General features: G+C 37.3%; 1 protein-coding gene across 1 annotated transcript in view; it reads left to right on the top strand.

Annotated features, from left to right (window-relative positions):
• Positions 1-19051: 19051 nt before the first annotated feature.
• GALR1 (galanin receptor 1) overlaps positions 19052-22942 on the top strand; it is a 39654-nt gene continuing 35763 nt past the window's right edge. The window contains exon 1 of the mRNA XM_020986921.2: positions 19052-20714. Within this exon, the coding sequence (XP_020842580.1) occupies positions 20028-20714 (687 nt within the window). The 5' untranslated portion in view covers positions 19052-20027. The remainder of the gene's footprint in view (positions 20715-22942) is intronic.

Genomic DNA, 22942 nt, shown 5'->3' on the forward strand with positions numbered 1-22942 from the left:
CCAGCCTTTTGAAGGCATGCTTTATACTTTACATTGAGCAAATTCATAAATCTTTCAAAGAGTTCTTCAAGTCTTTCAGACTTCTCATTTCTCACCTGGCAAGGCTCATGTTGGACTTCTGTCTTCTCACCATGACCCTGCATCAGTACTTTCTCTTCTCCCTCCTGCTTTTCACCTTTCTTTTGTGTGTTGTGCTCCTCCCACATTAAACTGTAAACTCCTTGTTGACAACAGTCTTTCTTTTTTCATATTTGTGTGCCTGGCACTTAACACAGTGCTTGGCACATAGTAGGCATGTGTTACACATATACACACATATTTACTATTAGTTTATTGAAAGTGGTTTTTCTTTAAAGTTTTGTTATTGTATAATATGTTCATTTGGGTCTGCTCACTTCATGCTTCATCAGTTCAATCAAGTATTCTTACATTTTTCAGAATCAACTCCTTTGTCATATCTTATGGCATATAGCATTAGGTCCACATATCATAATTTATTCAGCCAGGTAACACACCTGGTCTTCAGGCAGTAGAGGCCAGAGAAGTTACTGTTCAATGACTTAGTTGAGTTTCAGCCTGAATGCAACTGTTTTTCCCTCTTTTTTTTTTTTTTGGTAAATTATTTGCTTCCAATCTTTGATCATCCTCTGTAATGTTTTGCAAATGAGTTTATTTTTTAAATTGCTTTACTGCTTTTGGCTACCATATCTCTCTACTTGGTGAGGAAATCAAATGTTTGCCGTTGGAGATCGTTTCTGAGCTGTTTTGATTTCTTTGTTATAGTAATTACTTCATACTGTTCAAACTTTTGTGGGAAATTGCTATAATAAGAGTCAACAAATTTTCTTTTAATGACTTCTCACTTTTTACTGTCAACCTGTTATTTGGGAAGGGAAAGTTGGAGTCTAGTCATCTTCATTTTTTCTTTTACTGTTTTTTTTTAAATTTGCTTTAACTAATTGTTGCTGTGTTGGACAAAGATTATTTGGAAATTACTTTCATACTGCTAACAGATTATTTCCTGACTATTAAAGTAAAAAAAAAATTAAAAGTGATGTTCAGCTGAATGTATATTCAGTGCCTATTTGTGCCTTCCAACTCTTTTCTTGAAGAAGGCTAGACAATTCTGAGTAGTTTGCAACAGTTATCTTTTATTCCTTAATCTTACACCATATTTTCCAAAATGTTTTTAACTTTAACTCTCTGTGCCCACCTTTGTATTGAAGCCATTAAGTGTAACTACATATATTGACTTGGTTTGGATTATTTTGTAAAGTTACTTATAAAATTTATCTTCTACTTTACATGAGTACTTAAAATATAGCAATCTTTTCCTTTTTTTCTCTAAATTTTCCTTTTTTATTTTGAATTAAACATCAATGACATGAGCATTCTTATGTATAAAGAAAATGAGAATTATATATAAAAATGTGAGTTTCTTTTATGTACAAATTATTTTTTAAAGTAACAATCAAATTAAACACAATAGTACCAACATAGTCCTATTTGTCTATATCCATTTCTGGACTTCTCCCTGGTCTTTTTGGTATATTTACATTTTTTTCATTTTTGTTCTTCATGTTCCATCTTTTTTTTTTTGAAACATAATCACTAACTCCTCACCCTTCTAAATCTCCTTTGCCAACATAAACCCATCCTTTTACAAAGAAGTATAATTAAGAAAAAAATCCACAGATTTCAATGTCAGAAAATATATTTCTCATTTTACTCCTCTAGTCTATCACCTTTCTGCCCAGAAGTGGCAGATCTTTGAAGGCATGCTTGTTCTTTGCCTTGAGCAAAGTCTTTAAGTCTTTCAATGTAGTTTTTTTTTCTCACAAAGTTACTACATAAATTGTTCTCCCCTTGGTTTTGTTTACTTCCTGCTGCATCAGTTCAGACATACATACCTAGGTTTTTCAAATTTTATTCTTTTCCTTATTGCTTATGGTATATTGCATTACATTAACATATCATAAATTATTCAGCCATTCCTCAATAAACAAATAGCAACTTTGTATTTCTTTGCTGTAACGAAAAAGTGTTGCTAGCATAGTGCGTGGCACATGTAGATACTTAATAAATGCTTATTGATTGATCAAATGATGTATATGTATGTGTGTGTGAATGAGCATGTGTACGTGTTTGTATAACTTTGATCTCTTTGGGATAGATGCTGAGTAGTCTGCTATTGCCTTCATGATGGTATTTTGACTTATGCTCATCATAAGCACTATTCTTTTTTTTTTGTGCATAATGAAACCATCTTTGCCAACTCCTTTACCTCTCCAAGGAGAGTCTGTGATCCATTTCTCCAATTAGTTGCAATGGAATCTTTTGTGTCTAGGTTATGTTCCCAATTAGCTGTAATGGAACTCTTCCTCTGAAGGTTTCATTTCCAGTTAGTTGCAATGAAATCTTTTATCATTAACATTTGTTCCAAGTGAGTTACAATGGAATTCTTTTTCTTTAAGTTTTGTTGATAACAAGAATGTCAATATGGATGTGATCCAGTTCTTCCAATATTATATCGACTTGTTCAGTGAAGAATGATCATACATTTTGTGTATTAATTGATGAATTGATGTTTAGAAATGACCTAAGAATTCTATGATTCTTAACAATGCCTTCTTTTATTTTGTAACTCTGTCACCAACACTGTAGAAGCAGACAGAACTTGTACAAGATTGAGGGCCAGTTTAGAATTTTGTTTGTTTCATGGATTGTCATGGCTAAAATGTTCCTCCTCTACTGGTCAACCTACTGGTGATAAGTTTCTCTGTATTTAGCTACATTGGTCCTTGGATAGTAGGTTCAGTCTATCAATGAGACAGTCATTGGAGCTTTTATAGTATACCAAAACCTACCAGATGCTTTATTATGTTTTCCTAATCTTTGTGAACCTAGGTTACTGTTAAGTATTGGAAGAAATATTTGTGTCTTATTCTTAAATTTAAGTGTGTGGAAGTCCACCACAACAGTTCGAGAAATGATTGACAAAATAATAAGGAATGAATGCAAAAAATCGAATGATATAAAAGAGAACACAAGGTAGTCAAGCCTTTTCATATCTTTCTCAAGCCAGCTAAATATATGATTAGCACTTATTACATACCTTATAAAATACATCCCATGAGGTTTTCTGCATTTCTAAGATCAGTCTATTTCTGTCCAAGTGCAGATCTCTAATGAATATTTCCTGGACACCTTTCATGCCAGGTATCAACATCCTGGAGGGTAGTTCCAATGGTTCTTCACCTTAAGGACCAATAAATAATGATTCAGATTTCCACAGCATGGGTAAATCTGATTCCCTTTCTGGGCTTGACCCAACTTTTGGAGCCACTGAAAAATATATCAACTTCTTTGCATTTCCCTTTCTTTTCTTCATCTGCCACTCATGAAAAATGTTAATCCAGTTTTGTTTTGACCCAAATCAAATTTAGGTTGAATTGGATCAGACTGAGGAATAAAAAAACCTGAAAAAAATTTGGCCACCTGCATTTGTCTCACTGTGATTGTTTTCTTAAATCTTTTTGTTCATTTAATGTAAGGTTTCACAGAAGACCCACCACTTTCTGCATTTAACCTGGAGTCCATTATAAGATTGATCCTAAAAAATAAGAGGCTAAGAAACTTTTCTACCTCAAAGAATAATATTGCAATGCTATACTATTATCTGATTTTTATTTTTGCATTTTCATTCTTTGCTTAGTTAAAATGTTTATGTCTCAGTTCTTGTTGTCAATAAAAAAAAAACCAACTTGTTTTTCTGGAATTAATTAGACCCAGGATTTAAAAAGGTTACGTGACTCCAAGAAGTACTTTAAGTGTGAAGACTTCATTGGCACCACACAATTTAGCAGCTATTGAATTTCATGAACAAACAGGCTATTTTGGCATGCTACCTCTAGATTCTGTTTTAAACATACCATATTGTTCCTGAATGTTCAAAGCTTTAAGCTTCTAACATTGTTGTGTGGTGTCAGTCTAATGCTCACCTTTACTTTGTGTTTAATGCCTTTTAGTTCCATTAACAAAATTATATTAAGCTTCTAGTAGGCACTGTTCAAGGTTCTGCCATGATAATTGAGGTGAAGTCCTAATAATCTTCCTTTAACTTTTATTGTACTGTACTATTCTATAGCAGCCTAGGAGCTGAATACATTAAAAACATGGTTCTTGTCTCTGGAATTAAGGTAATAAAAACTAATGTTCTGTCCTTCCACTCATGAGTTCAAGCACAATGTGGTGGTTTTGATTTTCATTTATAATATGATCATTATAGCTATTCTAAACTAGTTAGAGTAAGTAAAATGCAAAGAGAAATTTGTTTTTCCTTTTACTCCTATTCAAGTAACTTCAGAGAATGTTACAATAGCCATTTCTTTAGTGAATCATCTTCTTGATGTAAGAGGCTGTATGACATATTGAAGTGAGTGTTGGGTTTGGCATCAGGAAGACTTCAAATCCTATCCTAGACACTTGGTGGATGATCTTAGACAGATCACATAACTTCTCTGTGTTTCAGTTTCTTCATCTCTGTAATAAAGAGGGTGGACTCCATATCCTTTAAAGTTGTTTCTGGTTCTAAATTTATGATACTGTATGATAACAGTTTGCATGTTTACTCATGTTTTTACACATTTAAATGAAGTTACTAGTAGAATATTAGGATTTTAAAAGATGGGCCTTTGTATTAGGGGCAAGTTTGTCATCACTGCAGGATCTTTGCATATCCTCAAAGGCAATCCAATCCCACTCTATTCTTCCAGTTTAGTTATCATCCCAACATCTTGTCCATTACATCCATTTGTCCAAGATAAATATACTGGGGGGTGATTACTATAGTTTGTCCATCTAACTGTGTATCATAATGTGAACAACATCCATTCTTCTTCCTTTTTGTTTTTCTTACCTGGATGATTAGACCAAATTTTCTTGACTAGCTGTTGATCTCATCCATGATGATCTGCTGTGTTCCAACACTTGATGAAACCAGTTTAATGTTATCCACAAACAGAAGTATTTGTAAGACCGTACTATCTATTGGTACTTCTTTGTCACTTGGACCCTAGTGGTGTTCTAGTGTGCTAGATCTTTTCAATGACCAATCATTCAGAACTCCAAATGGTCAGCATTTAAAATCATTCTCCATGCTTCACTTCCCAATCCTTTATTTCATTTCCCTCAAGTAAATTCCATAATGTCCCACTCTAAAGCTACCTAGCTTTTTCACTGTGCTCCCTGGAATGCCATTGTCAACAAACCTTCTTTCATCTTAAATCTTTTCCTTTCCCACTCCTTAAATCTTCTGACTCTCACTGAGTCCTGGCTACCTTATCATGACACAGTCTCTTTGTCCTCCCTTTCCATCACTAGCTGTACCTTCACTAAAATCTCCTGCTTCTGGGTAAAGCAGAGGGGAGTTGGAACACTTCTTGCTCCCCATTGCCACTTCCCAGTTCTCCTTCTACAGTCAACACTCAGTAACCTCCTCCTTTACAATTCACTCAATCCAGATCTACCATTCAAAGTTTTGGTAGCTGTTATCTACCACCCTCCAGAAAACTCCTTTTCTTTCCTTAATGAATTCAGTGCCTGACCCATAGTTCTCTCCTCCTGAATTCCTGCCCTTATTCTTGGGGACTTTTGATATATAATTTGATACTCCCCCTCAAATATCCCAACTTCAGCATTTCTTAATTTACTAATGTTGCATGACCTACTCCTCTACCCTACCTCAGCCACACAAAAAGATGGTCATATCCTTGATCTATCCATTACTCACAAATGCACAGTCTCCATGTCCATGAACTGTGAAATTCCCTTATCTTATCACAATTTGCTATCATTTTACCTCTCTCTCTGTCTTGTAACCCTAAATCTTGGTTTTTGTCCATGCTATGACCTTCAATCCTTCAACCCTTCAATTCTTTCCCAGGCCATCACCCTTGCACTGGCTATATTCCCCTCCCATCCCCATCTTGACCCCTTAGTGAACCAGTTCAACTTTAGACTTTTCTCTTGAGTCCCTTGTCCCCTTATCCTATTGCTAATCATGTGCTGCCAAACCTCAGCCCTGGATTATTCTTACCATCTTCTATACTAGCTCCTACTCAGTTGCTAAATGTATATAAAACATTTAGGCATCAGGAATCAAATGTATTATATGATTCAAGTGGAAGCCTTCTATCCATTACCCTGTTTCTCTTCCTGTTCCTCTTTCAGGCAAGGCAAATTAATGAAATTTATCCAGTTTTGGGTGTGTCCAGTATACAATGTAAATTTTATTAGAGGCAGCAAAGGTCTATAAGGTATGCTGTTAGGACATCTCCCCTGAAGCCTAGAAGTTATCTACTCCTGTCACTGAACCTAATGACATTCATAACATCTTAAACCCCCAGATCTTTCTGGAAGATTGTTTCATTGTGTCTTCCAAATTTATCTAGCTTTCCTGTTCAAGAAAAAAAAAGTTGTTTTATCATATAGATTGAATCAGAATACTAAGACAAATGATACATATGATTATTGATTTTCTCTTGATATTAATTTTCATAGCATCACAGAATCCTCAAGGTGTAAGAGATTCTGATTCCCATACCTGAACAAGACTCACCTTTGCAACATACCTGATAGTTGATTATCTAGTCACTCTTTCAAGAGCACCAATGATAGGGAATCCACCAACTTACATGGCAGATAATTCCATTTTAGGATAGCTCAAAATGTCAAAAAGTTTGACTTTACATCATTTAGGACTAAGGAGGAGAGCATGTTTCTAACAATAACAGCTGAGTTTTATGTAACATATAGAAAGTACCAATAGAAAGTCATTACTCTAATGAATTATACATATACTATAGTAAAAGATTGTTCTCGAACTCCAAGTCAAAGCTACTTTAGAAAGAATCCAGGTACTAAGTGAATCCAGACCATACATGTCATAATTCATTATGGCAGCTAGGTGGCATAGTGGAGAGAGCTGACATAAAATCAGGAAAACTTGAATTCCAATCCTGCCTCAGACACTGTTTGACCCTGGAAAAATCAGTTGACCCCTATTTGTATCAGTTTCCTAATCTGTAAAATGGGGATAATAATAGTATTTATATCCAAGCATTGTGAAGAAAAAAAATGAGATACATGTAAAGTGCTTTGCAAACCTTAGAGCACTAGACAAATGCTAGGTAGGATGGCAACAATGATGATGGTGGTGGTGGTGGTGGTGGTGAGGATGATGATGTTTACAAACTTGGTTGTTAGCTCTGCTGTTACTTCATCAAATAGGAAAAAAATGCATTTGTGACTTTGTTAAGATTGAGTGAGCCTTTTTATTATTTAGCTCCTTTTTCAGTAATCTGATAATAGAGATGTGCAAATTTACTTTATCCTTAACATTCCCTAAAAGGTTTTTTGAGTTTTTTTCCCCACAGGAAATATCATTTGCAACTCTGAAGAAGAGGTAGAACAATTGTCATAGCTCACTGAAGCCCATTAGAAGCAACCTTGATGAGCATGACAGCCATTCTCATTTCAGTGCTCAAACTAGAACAGGAAATGAAACTTGGAGAAAAATATGCTGAGGCTTTTTCCAGCTTTAACACTGATGTAAAAGATTGGTTTTTTTTTATTTTGGTCCATAGCCAGAACCCAATAGACAGCAATATGCCCTAAATTATTTAATTAATCATCAATTTGGGTAAGTGAAAGGAGAGAGAAGGATGGGGAGGCTGTAGAATACATGATCTTTCATGTTAATCTTTCCCCCTTCTACTATTCTTTCATGTTGTTATTCAGTAATTTCACTAGATAATCAACTGTCAGGGTCAGTCATTGTGTCTGACTTTTTGTGACCCCATTTGAAGTTTCCTTAGCAAAGATATTAGAGTGGTTTGCCATTTCCTTCTCCAGCTTATTTTATGGATGAGGAAACTGAGGCAAACAGGATTAAGTGACTTGTCCAGGGTCACAGCTAGTATGTGTCTGGACCAAATTTGAGCTCAGGACTTCTTGCTACTGGCCTGGCACTCTATCCATTGTGCCCCCTAGTTACCATACTATGCTTTTTCAAAGAAAGTATTTTCAAAAATTTTGGGGAATTATCTTCAAAAAAAATTTCATATAATGTGAACTCAGGTTTGTATTATTTACCTTGTTTGGTATTATTAAAAAAAAGATAATTACAAGATTATCAACAGCAGATTGTTGATGAAGCTACTGCAGATGTCTAAGAAATCATAGGCTTGGAGATTTAGATCTAGAAGTGACTTTAAGAATAATCTACTTCAAACCTCTCACTTTAGAGATGAGGAGACTGAGGTCTAAATAAATGAAATGTTTCACTCAAGCTCACACATGTAGTAAGTAGCAAATTCAGGATTTAACCCCTGTTTATGTGACTTAGATCTAGTGCTCTGTCCATTGTACCTTGAGTGGGATTTTGACTTAATTGCCTTCAGTATTAATATCACGTGAGGCACAAAACAGATCTTGCCAAAGGTGTTTGCTACTGCCATGGAAGATGCTCAGCATCTTATCTGAATGGAAGAGGGATTTCTCACAACTAATGAGGTCCTCTAAATTCATGCATTTACAGATGACCTTAGGCTTATTCTTTCAAGATACACAACAATAGAAGGCCTATCAATGATATTTATGATCATTTTAAAAAAAGATTTGTCTTACTTGCTATGTGACCTTGGACAAGTCTGATATCCTAAGTTCCCTTCTAGTGTCTCTCTTCTAGTATTTCTCTTCTAGCCTTCCTTAAAGACTGAGAATTCAGTAGTTGATCATTGACTTAGAGATGAAGCAGTGGATATCTTGAGCAAATCTCAGAATGTTAAATATTAGATCATGTTCTCAACATTTTTTTTTGTGGGTGTGTCATGAAACACTTCAGTGATTGGATAAAATCTATAGACCCCTTCTTAAAATAATGTTTTTAAATGCATATGATTACCAAAGAAACTAATCATGGCATACAGCTATCAAAATATTTTTTAAAAATGAGTTCATGGACTATGACCCTGGATTAGGACTCTTATAGTAGATGGAATTGTTACTATCTTAAAAATAAGAATTGATTAAGTAGCTATGATAAATTGGAAAAATTCCAATAAGTAACAGTTCAGTAAAGAGATAAGAAAGTTACTGTTTTAAAAGTAGTAATACCAACTGTCATTCAAGCATATTTTGAGTACCTACCATGTGAAAAGCAATATTGTTGATATTGATGTGGCTACAAAAGTGAATTTAACAGTCTTAGTCATTCAGGAATTTAAAATCTAGTAGAGGAAAATACGTAATAAACAAATAGATATAATCTGATGTAACACAAATATAATATGAGAATGTTATAGGAGAATTTTTATGAGAATGGTTAAAAGAAATGTTTTGCTGGCCTATAGATTATAAACTCCTTGTAACTCAAGACCTGTGTTACATTAATTTTTTGTATCTTTTGTGCCCAACAAAGTGCCTTGTACATAGTGAATGACTAATAAATGTTAAATTGAATTGTTGAATGGAAGAAGGCTCTCTCTCTCTTTTTAGTAGGACTAGATCATGGATGTTTTCATGAAGGACATGGCTTCTGATTTGGCCTAGAAGAAAAGATAGAATTTCATCTGGCAGCATTGTGAGGGAAAGGCATTTCAAGAAAGAAATAAGAGCATGAGCAAATTTACAAAGGAGAGAGGCTTGAAGAATTTGTAGGAAATGTTAAATAGTATAGTTTAACTGGAGAATAGGAAAGGTAAAGGAAAGTAGTGTAAAATATAGTTGCAAAGACAGGTCAAAATCAGATGGTAGAAGGTCATGAATACCAAATTAAGGAATTACAGGTAGTGGGGAGGCACTGAAGTTTCCTTACAAAAAAAAAATGACAGCATTAACCCTTTGAATCAGGAAAATTACGTAGCCATGTATATGGTGGTTTTTGGGGAAAGGCTACAGAGTAGAAGTGGAGAGACCAGATGGGAGATCATTACAGTGGTCTAAGTGAAAGATAATAAAGACCTGAATTAAGTTACTGGCAGTAGGAATAGAAAGGAAGATACTTAAAACTAAACAATATAAGAGAATATCAGAGTTGAAATGGACCTCAGAGGCCTTCTAGGGCATACATGCCTGAATAAGGAAACCCTCTCAACATGTAGATATCCAAATTTTATTTGAAAACCTCTCCTCAGGCTGCACTTTAGGCTAGCTGTAATTTTCAGAAAACATTTCCCTATAGTAAATCTAAATCTGCCTCATTTCAAGGTTCATGTATTGTTTTGATCCTGTCTTATTGAACCAATCAGAGCAAGTTACACTTCTCTGTCACATGACAGTAACTTCGAACACTCAAAGGCAGATCCCACTTAAGTCTTTTCTCCCCAGGCTACGTATTTCCAGAGACTTCAGTTGATCCTTGTATTGCATTTATCTTCACTATCTCAGTTGCCTTCTTTTGGACACTACTGTTTATCAAGATCTTTCTTAAAATGTGGCATCTCAGTCTAAACCCAATACTTCTGACCTAATACAAATTGACCTAATGTGTTCTGACCAGGGCAGAGTAGAGTGGGAGTATGATCTCCCTAGTCTTGGATGCTATACCTCTGTAAATACAGCTTAATATCACATTGGCTTTTTGGGTTATCATATCAGATTGAAGAATGACAATTTTCTAGATGCAATTAAAGTAGGGAAAAAAAAGGCTAGACGGCATTAGCAGCTCGAATGCATCAGTAATGCATTGCTGTTACAATAAAGGCTAGAATAATGAGATATATTACATTTCAAGAATTTGTAAGTAATCATTTAATTATAGTCATAAATAAATTCTTACCAGAATATTCTGATAGATTGAGATAAAGTTAGAGAAGATCAACCAAAATGGTGAAAGGATTTAAAAAATTATCTATAGAAAGGAAGATTTAAAAATTTTAGATTGTTTAGTTTTGAGAGGTAGAGATTGCGTACAATCATTTTAACTGTCATAAGACTCTTTTATCTGACTTTTCTTCTTAGAGATCACCCAGTTCAACCTCATTTTTACAGGTAAAAAACCCAAGGCTTAGAGAAATTGAATGAATTCATGCCTGAAATGGAATTAGAATCTGGGTCTGTTGCTTTCTTTTTAAAATAAATTTTATTGATATGTTTTGTTTTTATATCACCTATATTTCCCATTGTACCTATATACTAACTTCTCTTGAAGAGGTATCTCATATAATATAGATGAAAACAAGAGGATGAAAGAAAAAAGGGTCTGACATATATGTAGCAATTCACACCTATTGTCTCTCACCTTTTCAAAGTTGGAAAACATCTTTTCATGTCATTTCTTTTGGAGCTGTTTGGTTATTGTAATTTTTCAGCACAGTTTTCATGGTTTTGTTATTATTATTTCAATTTAGATTGTTGTAGTCATTGTTTTCCTGTTTCTGCTTACTTCACTGTGTATCAGTTAATGCAAGTCTTTCTATTCATCTCTATATTATATTTTTGCTTCTTACAGCACAATAGTATTGCATTATGTTCATGTCTCACAATGTGTTTAACCACTACCTAATTAACAGGCATTTAGCATCATAGTTTTAGAGTTAGAAGAGACCTTAAAGATCACTAAGTCTGCAAATAAGGAAACAGGCCAAGAGAGGTTAAGAGGCTTGCCCAGGAAACAGATAATAAATATCTGAGGCAATATTTGAATTCAATCCTTGTTGACTTCAGATCAAACTCTTTATGCACCATACCATGTTACCCTTCAGGAAGAAATAGATCCACTTTATTTCATATTCTTTGTTACCACAAAAAAATGATGTTCTAAATGTTTTGGTGAATATGTGGCCTTTGTTTTGTCAATCACCTCCTTGGGGTATATATCTAGTAGTAAAATCTATGGGTCAAAGAATATGGGGATTTTAGTAATTCTATTTGTATGATTCCAAACTGTTTTCCATAATATTTGTACTAATTTACCCCTGTATCAACAATGCATTAGGGTGCCAATCTTTTCAAAACCCCTGTAGCATCTTATGTTCCTATATTTTATCACCTTTTCCAATTTACTGGGTCTGAGTTGAAACCTCAGGGCATTTTGATAAGAATTTCTCTTATTATTAGTGTTTTGGAACATTCTTTCTTATGCCTGTTAACTGTTTTCAATTCTTCTTTTGAGAACTATTCTTATCCTTTGAACACTTATCTGTTGGGGACTTGTTTCCATCTCTCTCTAATAACTTATTGTCTATACTTCTATTTTGTTCCTCCTTACAGCAGCAACAATCTTAGTAGATTTTTACATACATAATACCTATATGGTCAGTTACCTCTTTGCATATATCACATAAAACATATAACATTTATTATACATGTATCAGTTATTGCTTCATGTTTGTATCTATCTATATGAAAAGATAACTAACCCTACGAGGAGGGCCAAATGGGTGGTAAAGACAGCAGGGGATTAAAGAGAGGTAGCAGCAGACCAGGGTGTGACTCTCTAAGTTGATTGTGAACTCCATGATAGAAAAAACGTACAAACTTTTTGGTGTCTCCTATAATTCCTAGCATAATACCTAATCAAACTCTCCATAGATTCTCATCCCGTAAAGCCCAAACTCCTTAGTGAGACTTTCAAGGTCCTTCACAGTGTACTGCTACCCTCTTTCCAACATTATCTTGTTCACCTCTATGCACTTTACTGTCCTCAACTCAATCAATTTATTAGGTCCTGCAAATATTCTACACCTTTTTTTTGTACTTTTGCTCAAACATCTCTATATGCCTAGCTCTTCAGGTGCACAGAGCACTCATTCTCTGCCTTTCCACCTGCTGATATTTTATCCATGTTTTAAGCCCAACTCAAATGACACCACTTATGTGGAACTTTCCACAATTCCCTCAGTAAATAATTCTCTCTCCCTCACCTACCTTGACTCTCATATAGATCTTTATTTGTGCCTCTCTTTTATATCATAAAATTACATTATTATATCATATATATTGTTAATCTTATCTGATCTCATGTTATCCTATCATCCTATATTAATTTGCTCTGTCTCTGATACATTTTGACTACCTTACTCTGAACTAGTCAGTTAGCCTCTCCGTGTCCAAAGAAACTTTCTAAGACTGTAATTGGTAGGGCAGGTAGGGCCAGTTTCTGACAAGGTATTCCTTACACTGATCAGATAACAGGTCCGTTACAAAAATGTCATATCATATCACCATGTTGTATCATGTTATATTGTAGCATATCATGGATTGATTTATGTATTTATTATATCCTTCTGCTACAAATGAGGAAAAGTCTCTGTTTTTGCTGAACTTTCTGTCTCCTCCAGTGCTCAAACACATTTGTATGCACATAATAGGTGATAGAATTTGAGGATGACTGTGTTTAAAGGTAGAATAGATGTGCCCAGATAGGGCTGCTTGTGATTTTATGAATCTATTTAACAGGAATGGAAATGTGTTATTGTTAGAGATGTGGTGATGGAAGCTAGCTGTGGGGTTTTTGATGGGTGAGTCAAAAAATGGCATTTGTTTCATAAGGAAAAAAATTGAAGAAAGGAAAGACTGAGTGTAGGAGAAGATTCATCTGCCACCTAGGAGAAGCAGAGAATGAGTGCTCTGTGCACCTGAAGAGCTAGACACTACCAGCTCAACTTTGGGCCACCTGGTAGGGGCTGTGAGAGTGGATGTAGCTTGAATCTCCAGTGGACTGGTACAAATGACAGTGAATGGGTGCTCTGAGTGTTCCCCCTCCACCAAAAGAAAAAAAAAGCTTTAATAACAGTAGTGAGGAATGTGATGAAAAAAATCTAGTCTAATTCATTTTCTCACAGTGTATCTGACTGAATAGTCTCTGAGCTACTTGTAGCCTCCAGGAGGGAAGAGTTTAGTGCTGGGGTGGGAGGGACAGAGGAACAGGGCACAATGGAACCCAGACCTCAGGGCAAATGAAACCATGAGTATAAGTGTTCACTGAATTGAATATATATTAACAGATCTTTGTGACTTGACTGATTGGTTTAGAAATAGTACAGGGTCACTTACAAAGAAATATAAATCTCTTCACAGCACTGAGTATGGTGCTGGACACATAGACAGACAATAAATAACTTCTCACTAGGACAGAGCAGGAGAAAATAGCTATTATTTGCAGTCATGATAATGATAATGGTATCTAAGAAGTAATGTAAAGGATATTATTGAACATAAAAAATACAGGAAAGAGGATGGGTTTTTCATATATTGAGAACAACGGATAATAGGAGCCTGAATGTTTCCCTGTTACAAACAAAATATTGAAAGACCCAGAGAAACAGTCCAGTGTTTTGAATGGATGCTCTTTGGGGATGTTTGGAAGGAGGTGGACAAAAATCACATTGGAAAAGAAAGCAAGGGTGAGTTGCACTTTATAGTGCTAGAGGGATTATTCACACTGAGGAGATCAATGATCAGTCAAAATTTTGGAGAATAATTAATTTCTGTAAACTGCCCTGACAAATTTAGATTAGTCCCAAGGAATCTTTCAGTGACAGAAGAGATTGACAAATAATAATGTAAATACTAATATAGTTTCTTTGGCAATATTTCAGAAATAAACTAGAAGGCTAGTTGGATACATAGATGGCACTTCAGTATACCAGAAAGAGTACTAGATAGGAAGCTGGGAGACTTAAATTCTGGTGCTAGTACTGTCACTAATAAAAATGTTCCCTTGGGCAATTTTTCTCATGTGTACAATGAAGAGATCAGACTAGATCTAATCTCTAATTTTGTAATCCTATGTTTTTGGAAATTAGGTTATAGATGAGATAAATGTGTTGGGTCCCTTTTAGCTATAGGGTTCTGTGATCCTATGAAGACACACATGAGGATCCTTGAGGTCCTTTTTAGCTTTATATCTTTGTTTCTACAGTCTGATGAATGTAACCACATACAAAAATGAGCAGAGACAATGTGGGTAGTGGTGAAAGTGTTGCTGACACCTCCCCTCCCCCATACCGTCTCTAAGATTTCATTCTCATTTAACAAATATGGTACTCTCTGAGATGAAATGGCCCAGGTCAAACTCAAGCAACTATGCCCTATATCTTCCATTGTCATGATCTTCACTTTCTCCCTCTCTCCCCCATACACCGCTGTCCCTGCAACACTTGGCCACAGGTCAGCTATCCATTATGTACATGGCAGCTAGGTGGCACAATGGATAGAGCACTAGGCCTGGAGCCACAAAGATGTGAATTAAAATCTGGCTTCAAACACTTATGACCTGTGCGGCCTTGGGCAAGTCACTTCACTTCTAGCTGCCTCAGTTTCTTCAACTGTAAAATAGGGATAACAAGAGAACCAATCTTACAGCATTGTTGTGACGGTCAAAAGAGATAATATTCTTAAGGTGCTTAGAATAGTCCTTGTCACAGAATGGGTGTTTAATAATCGCTTGTTTCCTTCCACTTTCCTACATCCCCTCTGTGAGTGGCCAGTGCTTAAAAAGCCCCTTGGAAATATGGTGTAGAGACTTAAAAAAATTATCTGAATATGCCTAGGGGCATAAAGTTGAATGAATTAAGGGGTAACATAGGTGAATTCTTGGCTTGAAGGAGGATATAAGAATTGTCTGAAGTACAGGGAAGCTATGCAGACCAGCACAAAGGCCTAGATCTCATCCTTCCTTTTGCCATAAAAAAACCAAACCAAAACAAAAAAAACCTATCAAAGCTACACTTTCAAAGAAGAGTAATACACCAAGGTGAAATGCCAAAAGCTGGATAATTATTAGTTCAACTCAAAAGGGTTCCTTACAGATTTTCACTGTGCTCCTTTTCAAAGCTTGACATTTCTTAATCACCTAGCTGAATTGACTAGTATCACAAAAGGTTTTGTGCAGGTGTTAAATTTTTTTCTTAAAGAAATCATCATTCAGAAGATCAGGTGTGACAGTTTGCTTGTCCTTAGCACTCCTGTAGGAATACTAATAACCCATATAGGTTACTCAATAGGCGTTAGTGCAGTGTGAATGATCTGTTAATTACTTTTTTGAACAGGTAAGGAAAAGAGTATAAGGGAGAAGAACCTTATTGATTTCAGACATCTATGAATTAAAATCTTGTAGATCTCTATATATCTTCTCCAAAGATTTGTTCAGATAGAATACATAGAGATCTACATAATTTTAATAATCTTAATTACGATAGAATATGATCATATGACCATATTCTATAGCAACTAAAATTTTTTCAGTATAATAATTTCTGCCATCCTACTGTGCTACAGGAGTCATTCTATAACTAATAATTAAAAATGAAAAAAAAAGAGTATTTGGGGAAAAATTAAGAATAAACCTGTTAATAGCACAAAAATTGAACTAGTAGAACTTCTGGGCTAGTTAAACATTTTAGAAGGACAGAAAGGTTGTCCATATGTGATATCAAATAATGGGATATAGTCAGTTCTCTGGATGTTTCTAAATACCTGGCAGTTTGGTATGTTATAGAACAAAAAAAAAAAAGAAGGAAAAATGTTGGTATAGATCTGTCAAATACAGGCTGTGGCACAATGGTAGGACTGCTGGATTTGGAGCTAGAAGAACTAAGTTTACATCTTAGTTCTGCTACTTATTCCCTGTGTGACAGTGGGCAAGTTACTTAAGTTCTTTGGGCTCAGTTTCTCATCTATAAAAGTGCCTGAGCTCATAATGGGCCTCTGACACTTATTCCCTGTGTGAGGGTGGGCAGGTTACTTCGGTTTCCTCATCAGTATAAAAAAAAAAAAGGAGAATAATAGAACCTACCTAACAGGATTGTTGTGAGGATCAAATCGTAATGTGCTTAGCACAATGCTTGGCACATAGTAAGCTCTATATAAGTTAGCTATTATTGTTATTAAATAAAGGTGCTTAGATGACCTCTAAAGTCCTTTCCAGCTCTATTAGAAATCATTTTGAAAGACATCATTTAAAGAAGCTATACTTTGCATGCTCAACCAAAGCCTTCTATAGAGCCAAGCTCTCCTTTGTTGCTTAATTGTTTCAGTTGCCTCTGACTCTTCATTACCTCTTTTGGGGTTTTCTTGGCAGAGATACTGCAGCAGTTTGACATTTTCTTCTCCAGCTCATTTTATAGATGAGGAACTGAGGTAAACAGGGTTGAATGAATAGCTAGTAGGTATCTGAGGCCAGATTTAAACTCATGAAGACATCTCCTTGATTCCACACCTATTGCTCCATCCACTGCACCACCTCGTTGTCCCAACAAGTTGTAAAGATATCAGATGCAGGTGCAATGGGGTTGAGAGTCTGATCAGTAGAGGGTCAGTCACCAAGTGAATCACTTTTTGGCCATGGCAACTCTAGAAGACTGTCTATTAAGGCATGGGGAAGGGGAGATTTTGGAGGTATCATTGGGAAGATGGAGGGGTCTGAGAAGTTTGTAGTGTGAATTTATGATATTGTTTAATGCACATATTTTAAGGCAATAAAGATGTTACTTTGTGTTTCAATTTTGAAAGTAAGTAGATTAGTTCATTTAAAAATATTTGCTCCAAATTTAGTGGCTGTGTAGATGATTTTAAGTTTTTATATGTCTTATTATCCATTAATTTAAAACATTTTGGAAAGGAAGATGACTAAGCAGTGAGATTACTATAAAATGTGTTATTGGAGGATTATCTGAAAGAACTAGGGATATTTAGCCCGAAGAAGAGAAGATTTAGGTGGAATATGAAAGCCATCTTTAAATAGTTGAATGGTTGTTGAATGGAAAAAGGACAAGAAAGCCTATGCCTTCCCTCTGAGATAATTTTCAATCTTTCCAACACGAAGTTTGTTTATACATAGTTTGCATATTGTCTCACCTATTAGACAACTCCTCGAAAGCAGCAACTGTTGTTTTTTTTTTCCGCTTTACTTAGCTCAGTTCCTGGCACATAGCAGGTACTTAATAAATGCTTGTTGACTTGACTTGACTAATGTAGAAGCTGCAAGGAAGCAGATTTTTGACTTTCATAAGGAAGATCTTCCTATAATTAGAGCTGTCCAGAATGGATTTTGAGGTCTTGGAAGTTTCTGAATTCCTTGTCACTGAACCTCTTTAAGTGGAGAACCTCTTGTTAGGCTTGTCATAGCTGGCATTTGTACTTCAGATATGGATTGTAACTAGATGAATTCTAGTCTAATATAATTCTTTATTTCAACATTCCCTTTCACTTTGGAGATATAGGCTTAAATTACATTTTAGTTAAAATTTCATATGTTAGAAATAGTAAGGCCTGCATTTTTAAAATATAGGATAATAATAAAATAAAACATATTGAAATATTTTAAAAATAAAACAATGAATATAGTCATGGAAATTCACTCATACCCTCACGCTGAGGTTTAGTAGAAAGCAGTATGTTCTAAAGAAAATCAGGAAAGAATTCTGAAAGGAATTCAATATTTTGCTTCTTCCTTCCGTTCAAGTTTTTGTTTTTTTAAAAGTCAAAAGACATTTGTGAATGTGTGTTTTTTTTTTAACAGTCAATTAAGGAGTTATCTTATCTATGAAGTGGTAAGGCATGAATACTAGGGTGGGGGTGGGAGGAACCAATTCAAATTTTGTGGCAATGGAAAAATTTTCATGGGCAAAGTTTTCTTTTTGAACTCTGAAGAGACAGTGTGATGTAAAGGAGAAAAATATAGACACTATAAATCAGTAGACCCACTCCCAGCATTGCCAATAATAATAATAATAATAATAATCTGCATTTGTATAGCACCATAGGGCTTGCAAATTGATTCTTTAAGTACATTATCTCATTTGAGCCTCTCAGTAACTGAGGTAAGTGGCCCAGGTATTAGCCTCATTTTACAGATAAGGAAACTGAAGCTGAGAACTCAAAAGGAGAAAGGGCGGTGGTCAGAAAGCCGAGGGCTCCGCTGGTACTATTTGCCTTTCCTTGGATGTGGGCGGTATAAAGAGAGAGAGAGAGAGGGAGGGAGGGAGGGAGAGAGGAAGGGAGGAGGGAGGGAGAATAGTGGGCTCGTTCCCTGCCTCCACTGGTTGGAACAGAGAGACATCCATGTCCCTCGCCTCACTTGCAGGGGTGGGGAAAGGGGAGTGGAGAGAGCGCATTCTCTGCTGACTCTATTCACCCTCCTTTTAGTCTCTTTTAAACTAGAAGGAGGAAAAAGAAGAGAAGAGCCCACTTTGGGGGAGCAGCAAGCTTGAACCTCAGAGAGCACCCGGGATCGGGGGGCAGCGGCTGGGCAGCTCTCAGAATCTGTCTGCAGCTGCTGCTCCAGCAGCGCCATCTCTCTGTCTATCCTCCTCCTGCGGCTGCTACAGCTCCAGAGGGCAAAGCCGGAGCCGAAGGGAAGCAACAGGTTTACCGTCGCGCAACTCTATTCAGGGAGAAGAAAAAGACAAGGCTTTGCAGGACTCTGGAAAATAGATGAGACAGGGCCTGGACCTCTGTGGCAGGACCCGGTAGCGTCGTACGAGGTCCCCCCGAGGCATTCTTTACTATCAGATACCTCAACTCCAGGCTAAGTGGCTGCCGGAGCACCACACACGGAATAGGACACACCACAGCCCCCAGAATCCTGACTTCTTTGCGGTTCTTCCCACTCTAGTCCTCGTCTAGCTTTTAGACCTCTTCAACTCTATTGGGGTAAAGTTCTTATTTCAAGAAGTACAGAGACTGTCGTTGTTGCTGTCAAGAGTTGGTCAGTAGGAAAAATTTTGTGCCATTAACCTGCTGCTGTCTAGTCAGTCAGTCAACAAGCAATTTATCAAGCCCTTAATATGCGGTTGGCACTAGGCTGAGCTCTGGGAATACGAAGAAAGGCAGATACATCTTGGGTGCTGCCCTGTGTTCTCTCCTCATTGGAAGAACTCAACCTTTCCAGAAAGAACTTCGCACTTTCTGAGGCTTAGCCAAACGCCTCCACGCCCTTCACCCTCTGCTCCATCCCGCGCTTCATCGTCCTGTTTCCAGCTGCAGTGCCTTCTTCTGCTCTCTGGGCTCAAACTTAGACCATGGAGCCCCACCTCGCTATGGAAAACCAAAGTGAAGGAGCTGAGGAGGGCTGGAACGGGACTCAACCGGAGCTGACAGACCGGGATCTCAAACCTCTCTTCGGTCTCGGCATTGAGAATTTTATTACACTGGTGGTGTTCGGGATGATCTTCGCTTTGGGCGTTTTGGGCAACACTCTGGTGATCACAGTTTTGGCCCGTAGTAAGCCAGGAAAACCCCGCAGCACCACAAACCTATTCATCCTTAACCTGAGCATAGCTGACCTGGCGTATCTGCTCTTCTGCATCCCTTTCCAGTCCACCGTGTACGCTCTGCCCACCTGGGTGCTAGGTGCCTTCATCTGCAAGTTCACCCACTACTTCTTCACCGTCTCTATGCTGGTCAGCATCTTCACCCTTTCTGCCATGTCCGTGGACCGCTACGTTGCTATTGTCCACTCGAGGCGCTCTTCCTCTCTGCGGGTCTCCCGTAACGCTCTGGTGGGCGTGGGGGTCATCTGGGCGCTCTCTATAGCTATGGCCTCTCCGGTGGCTTATCACCAGCGCCTTTTCCATCGAGAAATCAGCAACCAGACCTTCTGCTGGGAGCAGTGGCCCAACCAGCAGCACAAAAAGATTTACGTGGTCTGCACCTTCGTCTTCGGGTACCTGCTCCCCTTGCTGCTGATCTCCTTCTGCTACGCTAAGGTGGGAGGTGGAGCGTGGCGGGGCCAAGACCCGAGCGGGGTGAAGGGAGGTACGGGATAAGAGGGAAGAGGAAGCTGGGGGGAGATAAGAGGGCTAGGAAGCTTGACTAGATCCCATGGGTTTGCTTTTATTTTCTGTTCTTTCTCATTATTCCTTTGTCCACAGATCCTGCCAGCCCCATCATCACTCTGTCCCACTTGACACTTCTTTTGCCTTGCCTAAGGATTCACTAGGCTAGAGGTACCGCCTTTGTACGAGCTTTGGTGAATAGCACTTAATCTCAGCCTAGACTGGGTAAACTGCACCAAAATCCTCCTGCAAAAGTTTGCTTTCTGCCACTGTGAAGGTCTCTATTCTATAAAACCTTTCTTTGCTTTCAAAAGTGAGCGGTGCAAAGTAGTCCCCAATGCGTTCAATACGTAGATCTTCCTCCCGCTCCCTCATACACTAAACTTCGCTTTTTACAACGCTTTAAAAACATTCTTTCCCCTCGGTGTGAGATACACATTAAACGAATTGGAGAATTGAAAACTATTTCCTACCAAATGCAAACACAGAACATCCGAAATGTTAAAAGTGCCAGCTGCAGAGAACTTTAAAGGCAGGGTCCGGGACTTTTTTGTTCTCCTTTGTTTTGTTTCCCTCGCAGTCCCAGAGTGCTTGTCCCAGAGCAAGAGCCCAATTTGCGATTCCATCATGATACCTACCCTTTATTGCTCTTGACAAACCATAGCTGAATAATCAAAGCAAGTGATAGGACGAGACTGATCTCTAGCTGTTAACAGATGGAAATGATGAGAATGTCTCTTGAGTGGCCTGAAAATGCTGGCTTGCCGAGCATCCTCGCTCCACGCTACTACCCTCTGCGAGAGGATTCATTGGCAAAAGAATTTGGGCCCTGGGGGGCGGTAGGTCGGTAGAAAGGGGGCGTAATTGTATTAGTCACCGGCCCACGGTTCTCACTTGTTGGGATCGAAAGAAGCCAAGGGAAGTTTATGGGCTTCATTTTCACTAATTGAGAATAAAAATCGAGGTGAAGTGCTTCTCTTCGGACCCCTAAACGGAATCAAACTCCAGAGAAGTCTTCTGCCCTCTAAGGGTAGTCCCAGCTCTCGATAAATCACTCTGTGATCTGATTAGCGAATCCCTTATGTACTCCTCCTTTGCTCTCCAGAACACCCAATCACCTAAAAGCCCTAGCTGGGGAAGAGTACAGATTTGAGATTTCTCTTAGACCTTGCGGCTACATACATATTTTGTCTGTAGATGTTTCTTGTCTCACCAAATATCCAGGTCTTAGTAGTTGTTGAGGGGAGGCTTTTTGGAAGATTTTACTATCTTTGTTGTTCAGTTGTTTTCCAGTTATGTCAGACTCTTCCTGACCCCGTTTGGCGTTTTCTTGTTAAGATATTGGAATGGTTTGCCATTAGATTCTCTAGCTCATTTTATAGATGTGGAAAACTGAGGCAAACAGGGTTAAGTGACTTGCCCAGGGTCACACAACTGAGGCCAGATTTGAACTCAGGAAATTGTCTTCCTGATCCCAGGCTTGACACCTGTCCACTGTGCCACCTAGCTGCCCTAGCTCATCTTTGTTTACCAATTTTCAATTTTTTAATACAACTTTTTTGTATTTGAGCAAATAAGATTATACTTCAAATAGAGTTAATAGGATGAATTACTGTTCATATTGTAATATGCTTATCATTTTCAAATTAGAATACCATTAATTCATTGTAAAAATAGCCTGACACCAGTTTCTAAAATTTCTACACATTGTTTCGAATTTGTATAGGAGGCAGTCAATAGTGTGGGCAAAGAAAGTTACTTGATAATAGTAGAGTTGGTGTTGGTTATTTACTGTTACATTTACAAAGTGGCTTTGTTCTGGGGGAAAATGTATGTGTAAGGGAGGACATCACAATATTCCTATGAACTGTGAGTGTGTGTGTGTGTTGTGTTTATAACTTCTATGGGCATATATTTTAATATTACCTGGAAGGATGATTTGAACAAAAGGGTACTGCCATAAAGACATACATTTTCCAAATTATTAATTCCACAAAACTGATGGTTTTGTAGTACTAAATTCTATTAAGGACTGAAAATTGAACCACAATCACTACGCTCATTGAAAAAGTCCAGAGGTTTAGAAAGGTATTATAATGGAGGGAAAGCCAAATCTAAAATGCACAAAGAAAAGAGGAGGCTAAGAAATTAAATGGTTC

The sequence above is a fragment of the Phascolarctos cinereus genome, unplaced genomic scaffold (assembly GCF_003287225.1).
Source record: "Phascolarctos cinereus isolate Bilbo 61053 unplaced genomic scaffold, phaCin_HiC Scaffold_4;HRSCAF=312, whole genome shotgun sequence".
Lineage (NCBI taxonomy): Eukaryota > Metazoa > Chordata > Mammalia > Diprotodontia > Phascolarctidae > Phascolarctos > Phascolarctos cinereus.